This window comes from Centrocercus urophasianus, unplaced genomic scaffold (genome assembly GCF_019232065.1).
Source record: "Centrocercus urophasianus isolate 14NV4802_14NV808 unplaced genomic scaffold, USGS_Curo_1.0 seq_9, whole genome shotgun sequence".
In the NCBI taxonomy this organism is placed as follows: domain Eukaryota; kingdom Metazoa; phylum Chordata; class Aves; order Galliformes; family Phasianidae; genus Centrocercus; species Centrocercus urophasianus.
This window is the reverse complement of record NW_024885532.1, coordinates 34,780,277-34,795,418: the sequence shown is the minus strand read 5'-3', so window position 1 is coordinate 34,795,418 and position 15,142 is coordinate 34,780,277. Positions and strand designations below refer to the sequence as shown.

The 15,142-nt window shown below is 35.5% G+C and overlaps 1 protein-coding gene across 3 annotated transcripts in view; it reads left to right on the top strand.

Moving 5' to 3' along the window:
* Nucleotides 1–15,142, top strand: part of ATM (ATM serine/threonine kinase) — a 59,980-nt gene that overhangs the window by 7,935 nt on the left and 36,903 nt on the right. For 2 of the 3 annotated variants that reach the window (XM_042838819.1, XM_042838820.1), the window contains exons 7-23: nucleotides 136–374; nucleotides 1,155–1,318; nucleotides 1,690–1,853; nucleotides 3,115–3,486; nucleotides 4,035–4,229; nucleotides 4,562–4,657; nucleotides 5,617–5,842; nucleotides 7,641–7,772; nucleotides 8,513–8,638; nucleotides 8,762–8,851; nucleotides 9,731–9,902; nucleotides 11,057–11,256; nucleotides 11,500–11,582; nucleotides 11,690–11,845; nucleotides 12,356–12,431; nucleotides 12,566–12,696; nucleotides 13,939–14,059. In XM_042838819.1, the coding sequence (XP_042694753.1) occupies nucleotides 136–374; nucleotides 1,155–1,318; nucleotides 1,690–1,853; nucleotides 3,115–3,486; nucleotides 4,035–4,229; nucleotides 4,562–4,657; nucleotides 5,617–5,842; nucleotides 7,641–7,772; nucleotides 8,513–8,638; nucleotides 8,762–8,851; nucleotides 9,731–9,902; nucleotides 11,057–11,256; nucleotides 11,500–11,582; nucleotides 11,690–11,845; nucleotides 12,356–12,431; nucleotides 12,566–12,696; nucleotides 13,939–14,059 (2,743 nt within the window). The remainder of the gene's footprint in view (nucleotides 1–135; nucleotides 375–1,154; nucleotides 1,319–1,689; nucleotides 1,854–3,114; nucleotides 3,487–4,034; nucleotides 4,230–4,561; nucleotides 4,658–5,616; nucleotides 5,843–7,640; nucleotides 7,773–8,512; nucleotides 8,639–8,761; nucleotides 8,852–9,730; nucleotides 9,903–11,056; nucleotides 11,257–11,499; nucleotides 11,583–11,689; nucleotides 11,846–12,355; nucleotides 12,432–12,565; nucleotides 12,697–13,938; nucleotides 14,060–15,142) is intronic. The other variant, XM_042838821.1, reaches the window with a different exon arrangement.

The window sequence follows — 15,142 nt, the reverse complement described above, 5'->3', positions numbered from 1 at the left end:
ACTCATAACTTTCACATTTGCTGGGCAAATAATATTCAGAATAGAACTGCATGCTAGTATTTACATTTTAACAATTGTCTTGAAAAGAAATGTGACTATTTCTTCTGAAGTTGGAATGTTTGGTTTGTATTGCAGGCAGGAGAGAAATACTGCAGGCCTGGATCACATTATTGCAGCAATGAATATCTTCTTTAACACATTTGCTGTAAACTGTCGCAAACGGATTTGTAAAATTGGGGAAGAAATTTTGCCTACAGTGCTTTATATATGGACTCAATATAGGCCAAAAGATTCCTTGAAGGAATCAATAATTGAGTTATTTCTTCTCCAAGTTCATATTCATCATCCAAAGGGTGCAAAGTCTCAGGAAAAAGGTACAATTAAAAACTCTCTGTATGTGATTGCTCAAATTATAGTGCTAACTTTCTGAATTCTGTTACTGGGTCTTGAGATTATTAATGGAAAAGATGATGGCTTGCCAGAGGTTTTCTACTGTAGATTTCACTGAAAATGAGTTTTTGAACTGCATACGCAAAGAGGATATCAATTGTAGTAAGTCCTATAAAGTTTGATTGTTCTCACAAGGAGGTTATACTAATTACTGAGTAAAGCCTGAAGTCTTTAGATAAGAAGAATGTCAGCTTAAATGGAGTTTAGATTGCCATATGCATTCTAATATGTTCATGACTATTAGGAAATGACTGCTGTAGTTTAAGTCTGACTCAGTGTATAACACTGGTCAGAGAACATCACTCAGTAATTTGTGTTTGCCTGTCGTGGCCTATTGCAGTGACAGCAATGCTTTTTTTGGAGGTGGTTCCTTCTGACTACAATCAGCAAAGAATTTATAGTTACTCCGAATTTGCTCATTGCATGTAGTTTTACTCCTTCCAGTTAGGCAAATAATTGTATATTTCAAAATTCTTCTCTGCGCTTATTACTTTACACAGTGATTAAATTATCTTTTAACTTCCTTTCACTTTTTTACTTCATTCCACATTATAAGGGTTATTCTGTCAGTCTGCATTTGTTGGCAAGGTTTGTATGCTCTACAGAGATTTTGGCTATATTTTGTATCCTGTAGGTAGGCTTATATATTGTATCAAGTGGATGGCACATATGTTGTTATCTTTTCATTGTTTTTGCATGTGCAGGTGCATATAACTCAGCAAAGTGGCAAAGTATTCTACATAACCTGTTTGATCTGCTGGTGAATGAAATAAATATGATAGGTAGTAGAGGAAAGTATTCTTCAGGCTCACGTTCTGTTGCTGTAAAGGAAAGTTTGATTGAGTTAATGGCTGATATTTGTCATCAGGTAACATATTTTTAACTGAATATGATGTATATACTTATGTCATAAATTTTGCTTTTTAAAGTAATGTAGCTTTCAGCAATTCCTCAAAATCATTTACTGAAGTATTAGTACTTTTTGGTGTGTTAGTTTATAGCCTTTGTGCAATTTGTAAGTGATTGAATTGCTAATTTGTACTAGATTTCACTAGTGTTGCTTATTAGAACGTAAGTATAAGTTCAATTATAGTAAGTAATAATATATAATACTACTTATGGAGTCTTTAAACCTGGTAAAAAAAAAAAAAAAAAAAAAAAAAGACTGGTTCAATTTGACAGTTCAGTTTTCCTGTAAATACCTTCTTTAATTTGTGTACTTAATTGCTCTTCATAAAGGTGTTTACAGAGGATACCAAAGTTCTGGAAATTACCCAGTCGTACGCCGTTACACAGTCAGATGGTGATGCACTACCCAGCAAGCGCAGGAGGATTGAGCTCGGCTGGGAGGTAATTCGGGACAACCTGCAAAGATCACAGAAGGATTTTCATGTCGTACCTTGGTAATAACATCCTTAGATTGTTTTCCTGGATACTCTGTGCTTTCAGATTAGTTGTTGGAAAGTAATGAGTAGTGGTTCTGGTAGTCTGGCTTTAAAAACTTGGTATTTTTGGTTTCCTAAGAAGTTACAAATGCGGTCTGTTAAATTGCGTTACAATGTATAAAGTATTAATGCCTCTTAATTTTTTTACCTATTTTTTATTCCAGTCTTCAAGTACATGTTGTATGTGTCATACAGCCCATGAGGATTAGGGAATGAAGTTGAGATTTACTGCCTTAAGCTGACTGTGTAATTGAACAGCAACCATGAACAGTTTGGCTATTCTAAGCTAGTTTATACAGTTTGCCTTAATACGTTGCCTAAAAACTCTTAAAGTGCAGTGCCTGGTTTCTTGAATTGTACACCAGTAGAGAGAAATTATGGTTGACATGAGAGGCATCTAAAATGGAGGTGGAGGTTCACATATTCCTCTGTTCATGGGAGAAGGAAGCTGTAGCAGAGAGCATAGGAGGAAGTCAGGAGGTTGTTAAAAGACAATGGCTAGGTTTTTCCAGAGCTTAACAACTGTAGTCCTAAGCTCAAGAAAGTTCATTTTTTAAATATTCAATAGATTACACTGAATGGTTTTGCTATTACTGTTCCTCCCTTTCTTTCTGTCTTTTCTTGGCAATTGCTGTACAAGATATTAGAACAGTGTAGCTGCATGTGAATTGGGCTCTGAGCCGAGGTGGTGGGTGCGCATTATTTATTGCTCAGTGTTGAGACAAAGTGACTGTTTAGGATCTGACTGAAGGTCAGCACACCATTCTGAGTAGAAAGAGGTAGCAGTCTCCAAGAAATACTGTTGAGTACTGTAGAGTTGCATTCATTGCTATGAGCAAGACTCTTCCAAAACTTACCATTCCAGCTTAAAATTTTGTTCATTTGATGAATTTTATTTTTCTTATCTGTATGGATGTCATTTCTGTGTATGTTTCACCCTTGAAGTCACTTCCTGGATCAGAGTGCATGACAGGTTAATCCAGCAGAAGGGCAAAAGTAATGTTCTTGTCTGAAATGTTCCTACCTCATGGTCAGAAACCAGAGAAGTCAGCTTGTAAGAAACTTTTATTGATAGTAAGGCTGGACAGGCTGACACTAAAAGTAAAAGCTGTAGAACTGCTGGAAAATGTAATGACAATCAAAGAATACATTATTCATTTACTTTTGAAGACACAAATTTTCATGTTTCATAATACATGCTTCACATTGTGTTTCTAAGGTTACAGATTACAGCTCGATTACTATCAAAATATCCCATGAGTTTTCCTAACTGTGAGCTACCTCCGCTACTCAGTATCCTGCACCAGTTACTGCCTCATCAGCGACGAGGAGAAAGGACTCCCTATGTGCTGAAGTGTCTTACAGAGGTAGCTTTGTGCCAAAATCAGAAAACTGATTTGAAGAGCACCCACAAGTTAGAGCTCCAGAGGACATGGTCAAAGATTTGGTCTCTCACTATTCGTAGTATAAGTTTTCAGCAAATTGAAACAGAGATCTTTGGATTACTTGGAGCTATGATTCAAGGGAATCTTGTTGTGACAGATAAAGAACTCTGGAAGATATTTTCAGGACCGGCATGCAAGCCTTCAAGGTAAAATGAGAAGCAATAATATTTTGTGTCTGATTCACATTGCTTTTTACTATATAACCAAAATCACTCAATTATTCAAAATGTTGTTGTTGTGGCTGCAATTGTTGTTGAGAACTATCTACATTGGTGTTTTAAGCATTTGAAACTGATGTAAATACATGCATAGTCTAAAAGCAGAGGTGGAACAGGGGAGTCAAGCATCTTTGAATATTAAATCTGCCTAAAAATATAAAATCTAATTGGAAGAGATGTGGTTGATTTTTTTTAAAAAAAGTTAAAAAGTATCTTCTAAATATATTTGGATTCTGAAATCATTGTCCTGAAACAATCTTTACAATATATCTGTAACATGAAAACATGATTTTTGAAAATACAAGTTGTAATAAAGGAGTTTTCTAGTATGCATGCTTATTAAGTTATTTGTGCACTTGATACTCTGCAGACATGCAGAAATACTGACTTTGCTCTAGAGTGCTAATCAACAAATACCATCTTGTTTTGTGTTGGTTTTTTTTTCTCAAAAATGCCACATTCTTCTTCTGTTGCAGTTCTGCAGTATGCTGCTTAGCATTAGTGATGTCTGCTTATTCAGTGCCAGAAAATTTGGATGTAGGATTGGAACAGAATAACTGTGAAAGAAATTTGGATTCTGTCTTAAAGGATGCAATAATGAAATGGGTACTTCCTTGCAATTTGGAGGAAGAAATAGAAGAATGTTCGGAATTGCCTCCTGTGCTCTGCAGGTAAAGCCTTTGTGGTATACTTGTGTATTTAAGTTCATTTTTTAATGCAGAAGAGTGTCCAGGGAAAAGTGGATGTGCAGAATTGTGTGAAGGTAATGCGTTAGAAGAGTTTGAGGGGTTTTTATACTTGCTAGAGGATATAATCTCAGGGGCATAATACAGTCATCTGTCCATAGTGTAGCAGATGTACAAAGTATGTGTTAGAAGTTTTAAGTGAAAGCGTAAGCTTCTTTGAAGGTATGCAGTGAATCTGGTTAGTGTTTGTGCACTCTTCAGGATTGCAAGAACATCTCTGATTTGATGAAAATGCAGAATTTTCTTTTTTTTTCCAGTGATTTCCCTCATCTTACATTACAAAAAATTCTTGTGAGCCTTACAATGAAGAACAGTAGAGCTGCCATGACGTTTTTCCAAAATGATGCTAAATGGTATGTTTTTTAATCAATCTCTGTAAATACTTAAGCAAGCAGAGGCAATGAAAAATGCATTAGTTCCTTGAGTTATTTTGTCTTTATGCACAACATATTTATAAATCATAATAAAGCTTTTGAATTTATAAGATGCTGTAAGCAGATGTTGAAATAATCTCTTGCCAACAAAGTCAAAGCTTCAGGTACTGTGCAAAATATCTTACAAGGAATAATTTCTCTCTTCACCAACACAGCTACGTATTTGGTTCTTTACACATAACTCCATTTTAGGTATTACTGTTATATTTTTTCAAATAATTTTTAACTTTATAAAAATGTGATAACAATCATGAATATATATAACCTTCCATTCTAGAGGAAGACATATATCTTAGGAATTCTCATGATCAGAAAATCTGTAAAGGTTAGGTGATTACTTCCCACATGTCCTCGTGCTACTCCACCTACATATCTGGCCTCAGTCACAAGCTCCTTGAGTTCCTTGGAGTCATTTTGTGAAGGCTATTACATCTTTCACTGATAAAGTTCCTGGACAATATCCAGTTTTGTCTTAATGAAATTAAAGTGTATGTAACTTGTAATGAAAGAGAAGACTTTTATGTGTAGAATTTAAAGCTATTATTTTCAGGGTTTTTATGAATATGTGTTTCAGTTATTTACAGTAGGTTGACATCAGCCATCTTAACATAAACAGATGCTGGAATGTGAACTGCAGTAGAACTTACGGCGTGTGTTCAAACACTGTTTTCCATTATGGTTTCTTAAGGCAGAGATAAAGTTGTATCTGTTCCACAGTGAAAGTAATCTCAGAGATTAAAGATTAAGCAAGTTAGGGAATGTAAGGTGTTAAAGTATTTGATTTTGTTTTTGTTTATTTCTTGCATTTAATTAATAGCTTTAAAGGCTTCTATGTCATATACTGGCTGCTAAAGTAAAACCAATGTCTCCTCTTTAAGTGTGCAGCACTTACAGGGGAAAGAAGAAAACAGTTTTTGGGATGTTGAAGAGCTGTATCTGCAGACAACATTTGATGAAATGGATATTTTCACTAACTTTGCAGTAAATGTTGCAGATAAAAATGTGACTGGTTCAAGACTTGTCATCAACCAAAGTCTTAGGGAAACACTGGAGTGCTGTCTCTTAGCAATGTCAGAAAAGCTTTTAAGTAACTATGCTCCTAAGGTAAGTTAGAACATAACTATTACATCCTCATAGTAGTGCCCTCGAACATTATGTTTTCAAGCATTTTTCACTCATTTTACTGCCAAATATGAACTGCAAGGATTTTAAAGCTATTTTCAGTACTATGAAATGGAGATTTTTTTTTTCTTTATATCGCTGGCAAAATATCCATGGTTTCCATAAGTATGTAGAGGAAATGTGTGTAAAGTTGCTACATTAATCATTGTTAGCTTGTTTTTTGAAGTGTTTCAAAACATTTGCTTCAATTTCTGTTCCCCTTTAATGCCCCCATGCCCCTATCTGCAAAGATAGCTTGAGTCATAGAGGTCTCAAATAGATTTTGTATTTAAAAAAAAAAAAAAAAAAAAAAAGCAGTGTAGAAGTGTACTTGAAGAGCACGTAAGTGTTTGGAATACTACATCCAGTTTTGGGCCTTCTGGAACAAGACAGATACTTGGTCTGTTCAGTGGAGGCTGTTGAGATAATCAAGGGCACTTGATTCTGAGGAGATGAAGAGGGAGCTGGGCTTGTTCAGCCTAGGGCAGAGGTGGGGCTGTGGAGGTGCTTGGTGTTACCTAGAAGACTCAGCCAGACTCTTCACAGTGATGCACTGCAGGCCTAAACTGAAAGAAGTTCACACTGGATATGTGGAACATGTTACCTGCGTAAGGATTGTGAGGCAGGGCACAACTTGCCTGGAGAGTTTGAGTAGTGTCTGTCCTTGGAGTTTTTCAAGCCCTGACTGGGTGAGGCACTGAGCAGCCTGGTCTGGCCTGAGCTCTGAGCTGCTATGGGACTGGACTGGAGACCTCCTGAGGTCTTTTTGAACCTGAATTATGCTGCAATTCATTTTGTAGTTTCCACTTCTTGAAACAGCAGAATTTCTCGTTTGCAGAAATATCAGGACTTGTGGAAGAACCAACACACAGTGGTGAAAAATTGATGAAAAGAAAAGCAACAAACTTTTTAAACTTCTAGTTTCTTTTACAGGCCAGCTTTGATTTTGATACAGTGCTGTGCCCTTGCAACTCAATGTCAAGGTCCTGTAATATTTGGTGAGATAAAAGAGGCAGTGCTGAGGCCTGAAAGGAGGCACTTCAGTTGAGTGTTGTAAAACTTATTCTTGGGTTTCCATGTGTAAAAGTGGTGTGTACACATGCATTTACTCACCTGTTTTAGATACCCGCTTTTCAAGAATGTCGTATCAATCCTCTTAGGTTTCTGTTCTGGAGAAATTAAAAATATTTGTTTGTTGTTTCTCCTCCTTTGATTCAAATAATTTAGGTAAGTAAAATAGTTCTCCAAAATATTTTTGCCAGTAGGCTTGCATGCATACACAACCCTCTGTGACATTTATTTGTTGACAAGATGGGTGCTAAGAAGAAAGAAGAACTTACAAACTTACTAAGATAGTAAGAGCCAGTGGTAGGAATGTGTTGCAGTTCCTGACTAGGCTATTGTTATCCTAGTAAAAGGTAAAACAGCTAAGCAGAACATGTGAGTGATGAAAGCATTATGATTATGGAACATAAAGGAGTGGGAGAAATAACTGTGAAAGAGAGAAGCATAAGGGCCAAGGAACATGCAGAGAATATTAACATGGGAGGCCAAAAGGACTTGTTGTGGAGATAAGGCAACTGCAAGATGCCAAACACTAGTATGCAAAGCTTTGTTAATTCTGATGAAATATTTATATGAGATATATACACAAGTGTTAAAAAGAGACTAAAGAATTCTGTGTTCTGTTGGAAATGTTTTGTATTGAACCGCTGGTACTTACACTGTATATTTGATTTAGTCTAAGCTTGTTGCTGTGGAACACCTTGTCCGATGTGTCAGTCTCTTGGTTGGTGTTCTTGGCTGCTATTGCTACACTGGTGTATTTACTGAAGAGGATGCATGTAAATCAGAGTTGTTTCAGAAAGCTAAGGTAAGCAGCAACCCTGGTTGGGAGCAACTTAAAGTGAAAAAAAACCATTAAGTATGAAATCATTTTAAAAGTTCTGTTCATGTCAGCACACTTGGTATTTCCCCTCAATTCTGCTTAAAAAAAAAAAAATAAAAAAACATTTGAGAAAGGTTTAAATATGTTACTGCTGGTTAAAATGAGCAGTCAATGAACTTCTATTAATATATCAATATATCGGTTTTACAGTGGAAAGAATTCTGAATATTGATACTTTTCTGTATAATCCCCTTTAGAAAGGTAAAGTAATTGTGGTGATGCAGACAAAGGATCATTTAGGATAAAAAAAAAAAATCATCTCTTCTATAGGTCTTTTATGCAGGGGTATTTTTAAGATCACTTGACATTTATGTCAATATGAAGACAGCTATGATTGTTTTTGTTATTATCTGGTGGTTTCTCAAATATGAAAATCTAAAACTTTACGTTATGAAGAGGTATTTTTCTTTTGTGCTGAATGCTTCAGACAGGTTTGTGCCGTCTCTTTGTCATTCATCTGTAGCAGGATGAGTGAAACATAGTTAAAATGAAAAGAGCAAAAAATGTGTCCATACTCAGCTAATGCAAGCTCTAAGTATCAAAGCTGTAAGAATGATGCACAAGAATCATGAATCCCATCCTTTGCATCCTTATGTGTGTGCTGTGTATCTGCCAACATATAAAGGAATTTAACTGATGTATTTCAACTGCTGTATTTTTGCTAGTCCCTCATTCATTACGTTGGAGAAAGCATTTCTAACTCAAGCAAAAAACTAAATGAAGATGCTCAGCTCGGCTCACTGAGAACTTTGATAACGCAGTGTACAAAGTGTTTATGCAATTGTACCAAGGTAAAGCTCATGAAGTAATGTGTGCTTTTTTCTTTGTTAATGAGATCAAAAAGTTGGATATCACATGTATGGTGCTTGAAAAAAAACAGAATTAACCTATTTATACATCTTATTTTCTTACAGAACAGTGCTAATAAGATGGTGTCTAATTTATTCCTGCGTTTGTTAACATCAAAATTTATTAATGATCTTCTGGATATCTGCAAAAATCTGGTAAGTACTTTCTCTGCATTGTTAAATGTGTGCTCTTCTATGAGAGGAATATATGTTGCAGTGTAGTAATTAGGAGGCAAAGAAAATGAGGTACTAATTATTGAAAAAACAAACTAAAATGCATTGAATTCTGTGGAGATTTCTAACTGGAAACATTTTTGTTTAGGACTTGTATATTTTGAACACAAATTACTGTAACGCGTGGCGTTTAACTTTAATGCAAGTTCAAATTTTAAAAGCTTCTTTTTATTTTATAGTTCCATGTATTTATGTGCCTTAAAACACTATAAAGGTGTTTTTATTGAAGATACTGATATTGTCTTTTAATTTTCACTCTCTCTCCTTTCTCAGTGACAAAAGTGGTAGGGTGGTGCATCACTGCATTTAGTACACCTCTTGAAATTTCTGGTTTTTGTGAATAGTGCTGTAGTTAGGTTGAAGTAGGGAAATTGCTTTGTTTTTCAGGTGAAGGGGAGCTAAGAATCTTCTTTTCACTTTCATCTAGTGGAGGAAGTAGTAATTACTGTGTTTTCAAAAACGTCCTCTGCCTTCTTTCTGTGTAGTTATGAGGTATGGTGAGAAGTTTGTGCATATTCTGTAGGATTCTTTTTCAAATATTGACTGTCACTGGCACCATCTAAAGCACAAAGATGAGCTTCTGTGTCAGAAAGTTTGTGTCCTAAAGAGAATAGTTCAAATCAAACATCTCATATGCTGTAAGACAGGCTTACCACAGGGCGTGAAATCTTCACTTCACTGTATCCCTTTTTTTTTCTTCATCTGTTTGAATTAACTGGGAAATTGTACTGTCTTTCATTACTTTATGCCTGTGTCGTGTCATTAAAAGCCAACTTTAAAGTGATGTGATATTTTTGTCAGATGACTTTTACTGGAAAACCAAGTGAATTAGGAGAAGTGGACCTAGTGGGGAATGACCCTGAGGAGAGTATGATGGAAGCAGATAATCAGATATCTGATGATCTATTTGATGATCATTCAGTGTCTGACATCAGTGATACAAATGAGTCTGGTGAGATGCAAAATATAACAGGTAAGCTTCCTCTGTGTCCAAAAAAGTTGGCAAAAAATGTAGGAAACTCCTCACCCCTGCCCTTGTTTTGGCAAGTTGTTCTTTCCTTCAGTGACAGTAATTGTCAAATTGTGCTACGTTAAGTCAGGTAGTAGTTGAACCAGAGGCTTTCTAAATAGTAATTATTTTTTACTTCTTTAGTGTTATAAATATATTAAGAAGATATTTTAGATCATCAGGAAAGGGAAAGTTTATTTTATATTTTAATCAGCAGTAAGATATAGGAAACTAGTTAACTTGTCCAACGTCAGACAGTTGTTTTGGAAAAGAAGAAAAGAGAAAGTACTACCTCTCTCTGTCAGTAGATTGTGCTTCATTTTCTTCAAAAGTAGTCCTATTTCACCTCTCTCCTTTTCCTGATTAGTAATTCTTGGCAGGATCAGCTTTCTTGCACTTCTAGACCTGTAGGAGGAAGAGGATGAATTTGTGTGTCCTCTGGGCAGGTGTTTGTTGCTTTTAAGACCTACTGATGTTCTATTCTGTTTTAATTTCTTATTAAAATTATACATACCTTGGTTTCTAATCAGAACTATGTTTTCTGTTTTATTATTGAAGAAAGAAATTGTGATGTTACATTTCTGCCAAAGACCTGATCTCTTCTTCCCATCCTGGCTTTAGAAATATCTTCTCCAGAAATTCAGTAAATAGTTCTAAAGAGCCTGGGTTTGCAAAAAGTTAGAACTCTGTATTTTCTACAGAAAAATGATAGTTGTAGCCATTTCTTTTAGGTTGCGGATATTAATATAGTGGCAGCTGTCATAATTTCAGTGTTAGGGAAGTTTCAAGTCTGTGGTTTAAAATATATCCTGAATAATGGCTAACAACACAATACACAGCTACAGATGGTTCTGCTGTGTTCTTTGTAGTCCTGATTGGAAAATGTATGGTCTCATAACGTTGAAAGTCTCTGATTTATCATGGGGAGCTTAGAGTTAGGAAGCATTCAAGAAGCTAGTTACTGATGCAGTCATCTGCTCAATAACAAAGAAAACTTAAAGGTTGCTAGTACTCTGTGTATTGGAGAACTCAAATTAGTTTCATAAAGGTATACAATTTTATTAAGTTATTTTATTAACCTTGTAGAGGCGTTTCTTACATGCATGTCTCCTTTTCAGGTGCTGTGAGCCCATTAGCTGAAGAACAGTTGACAAAGCAGGATTTACTTCACCTTGAAATTCTGAGATTCTTATGTGTTTGTGCAACTACTGTCCAAATTCAGACAGTGAGCTTCCGAGCCTCTGATATACAAAGGAAGCTGTTAATGCTCATTGATGACAGCATCTTTGATAGCGCAAAGCCGCTGCATCTGCACATGGTGAGTGTAAGATTTTTTTACAGAACTTCTGCTCTTGTACTGCTTTTTAAGTTGATAATGACAAAAGCAAGATGTTTATATTTAATTACTTGTTAAATAGATAACGATGATCAGGTTCTAGCATGTAAGAGCTGACATTACTTATCCATTCTCCAGGATTTTGTATAAGAGTTACTAGAAGTGTGTAATAGTTTTTGTTTTTTTATCTAATTCTTTTCCTTTTTTTTTTTTTTTGTTCCCTAGTACTTGTTGCTCTTGAAGGAGCTCCCTGTTGAAGAAAACCTCCTGCCTGTAGATGAAGTTCTTAAGCTTCTTACACCTCTTTCGTAAGAGAGAAACTATTTAGCATGCATTAGAGTCATTGTAGTTCAACAGCTAGAGGATTTGGGGGCTGCTGAGTGGTTCAAGTTTTTCTGTTTTCTTACTTTCACAGTGATGTATGTTCTTTGTACCGCCGAGACCAAGATGTGTGCAAAGAAATTCTAAATAATTTGCTACCTATAGTAGTAAATTTGGCCCAGTCCAGTGCACATAGTGAGGAGACAAGGATTGCACAAGGGCGATTTTTGACAGTTGTTGGAGCCTTTTGGTATGTTTTATCTATTTAATGTAGAAGTCTGTGGTGTAGTGTTGTGTAGTGCTGTTGTGTATCTTGCTGTTGGTATTCTATGAATCCACATGCATTTTGTTTATCCAGAGTCAAACTTTTCATAATTTCTGCATCATTTGTATCTAAAAGTTTTATAATCCTTATGACAGTTGTATTTAACAAAGAATGTGCTCTGAATTCATAGAATCATTAAGGTTGGAAAAGACCTCTAAGTCCATCTAGTACAACCATCAGCCCATCACAGTGATGCCCACTGAACCATGTCCCTGAGTTCCATATCTAAATTGGATGAGTAGCTACAAGTGATACCTTCAGCAACCGTAAATGTGTATCATTTATAATTGTAGATTACCAATAAAATCATCAAATTCTGCCAAAATAACTATTGAGCACAAAGTAGTGAACTACCAGCAGCAGAAAGAAAGTTGTTAGACTTTTATTAAAAATTATTGGCAGCTTTTTCAGTTATTCAGATGTTTCCCATTTCAGGAAATTAGCTCAAGGAAAGAGATGCACGGCACCAGTAAGAGTGGCACTTTTAAACTGCATGAAAGCCCTGCTTGAGGTAATCCTAGTTTTACTGAAACATTTTAACGTGTGAAGTATATAATTTAAGATGTACTTGAAGGCAGTATCTAGAGATTTTTTTGCATGTATCAGTTTACATTTCATTGTAAGACTTCTGTGTATTTTCTTCAGGCTGATCCTTATTCAAAGTGGGCTCTCCTTAATGTAAAAAATGAAGATCTTCCTGTGAGTGAGGTTTTCCCACATTTTCTTGCAGATAGTCACCATCAAGTTTCTATTCTTGCTGCAAAGTCAATTACCAGGTGATGATGTAGATTTTTTTTTCTTGTTGTTTGTAACAGTGAGTTTCACTTAACTGGGCCTTACTTCTGCTTCTGTATAGCTACTGTTTTCAGTAGTCTTGGGCCTTTGATCTTGAGGGAAATAGAAGCCTACCAAGTTAATTCATTAAGGTGTTTAAATGTTGTCTCTATTGCCTGAGTGTGTGTGTGTATATATTTGTGCACATAAATAAAAATGTGTATATAATTGTAAATTTTACTCTGGATTTGTTATGCAAAACTCAAATATGAAATAGTTTAGAAATAGATTACATTCTTTAACATAAAAATTACTTCAAAGGGTAGATGGTATTTTGAATAGCATGTGCAGCTTTTTCTCCATATCTCAAAAATAATGGAAGTAGTATAGAAGGAATGTTCAGAAGTAAGAAATATTTTGCATACATCTGTTCACTGTACGAATTGGAACACTTCTGCCCCAGCAGAGATGAATTGCAGGAGGTATTACAAAACTACGAAAGTGGAACAAAATAAATTTGGCAGTCTTTTCCAGTTTAAAGAGTAGAGGACATCAAGTAGAACTAACACATTCAGGATTCTAAGGATATATTGTTTACATCTTCGTGCAACATTCAGCTATCCCAAGTATGTCTGGGTGCCAGAAGTTTACAGGGGTTCAAAAATTCATGAAACAGGAAATAACTAAGGGGTAAATACAGTCTCTAATTCATGATCTGCATAGACCCCCCTGTGGTCAAATATTACCATATATTCGGGGGAATTATATGTTTAAGGCAAGTATGTGGTAGTCTTCCTTAGGTATCCGTGCTCATTTGTTTAGAAGTGGCTAGAATTCTTTTGGTCCAGTCCAATGTTGTGTTGCAATTTTTGTTGCAAATGGAAGTGAGAATTTAAGAATTATTTGAGAATCTCTTTATACATATATATCTGTTCAGTAAATGTATTTCCAACATACTTCATGATGTGGGGTGTTCCATTGTGGCAGGCAACTGAAGTTTGGATTCCTTCGTTAACTGACACTAGGAAACTTGCTTTTCAGGCTTTTCACCATCATTTAGGCCCAGCAGATGTTCTTACTATTACTGATAATGTTTGAGGGATAAAATGGAAGGATTGCTGTATAAGAAAGTTAAGAAAAATATTAGAGCATTCAGAAAAGCAAAATCTAATTATGTGTTATATGCTGTAAATAAACTAAATGAAATATTATGCTAATAAATCTATTTTTTTTTTTTTTTAAAGTTTGTTTCAAGATGTGAAACAGAGAGATTCTTCTGGATTGTCAAAACCTCTTCCCTTGAAGCTCCAGCAAAAGGCTTTTGAGAATGTGTATCTCAGAGTTCAGGAAGGAATGGGAAATCCGGTAACGAGACCTAGTCATTAGTTTTGCCAAATTTTCAGGTTATGAATAAGCTAATTTCTGAAATAGATGTGTTTAGTTTTCTGAGAATATTAATTCTTCCAGATGTTTGATAATCTGAGGTGGTGAAATGGTGGTAGACAAGAAGTCGTTTATACATATAGGTAGTTGCTTTTTAGCCCACATGACAAGTTTCTGGACTCATTCAGTGTATGTTCCAGACTCTGTGGTACTATTTGTTGTTGCACTTTTCACTACTATAACACTTAAGAATCAAAGAAAAAGGGAGCCATAATATTCTAGAAAACACAAATAGTGAATAGGAGGCAAAGTAAATTCAAATTGTGAAGTAGTATTAAAAAAACCTGTAGATTTCAGTAAGATCATGTTTCCAGTGGTACTAGAGCAGTGATTTCCACAAAATGAAAATTTGCTTAAAAAAATAAAATATTCAGAAGAAAATTCAATTGTAGAAACTGGAAATACAGTGGTGTATGTTACTATGGAATTCCAGTAACTATTATTTTTATTATTAGCATCTTTTACTTTTCTCTCATAGTTGCTATCATGCCAAACCATCTACATTTTCCATATTGTGTTTGTCTGTTGCTCTGCCATCTTTCTGCATGTTATCCCTTGACTGTGCTTTCTCTCTCTGTTGGTTTGACTTGCTGTCCTATATCTTGGACTTGCTGTGGAGGGTTTATCCCTCGGTCATCTCATGCAACCTCTTTGTACTCTCACCACCAGCTCTCCATTGCTCCAACGTGTCATTGTTTCATCTAATTTTTCTTTTGCCTCTGTCACCTCAGCTTGCTGTCATCTCTCATTATCTCCTGTTCTTGGCTTGCTGTTTCATGTTGCTTTTATTCAGTGTGTGTCACTTGCCAACACTGTGCATTAGGAATGAAGAACTGTGTTTGAATAACAAAACAGTTCCGGCGTGCATCGGTTGTTGGTGTTTTTTCTTACATGGTAATATACATGTTATTTGTAGGGAAATTATTGGAAAACAAAAGGCAAGGAAACTCCTGCTGCAGTGTCTGTTTTGGAGGCAGTAAATTTTGCAGATAAGCAAAAGGAGAC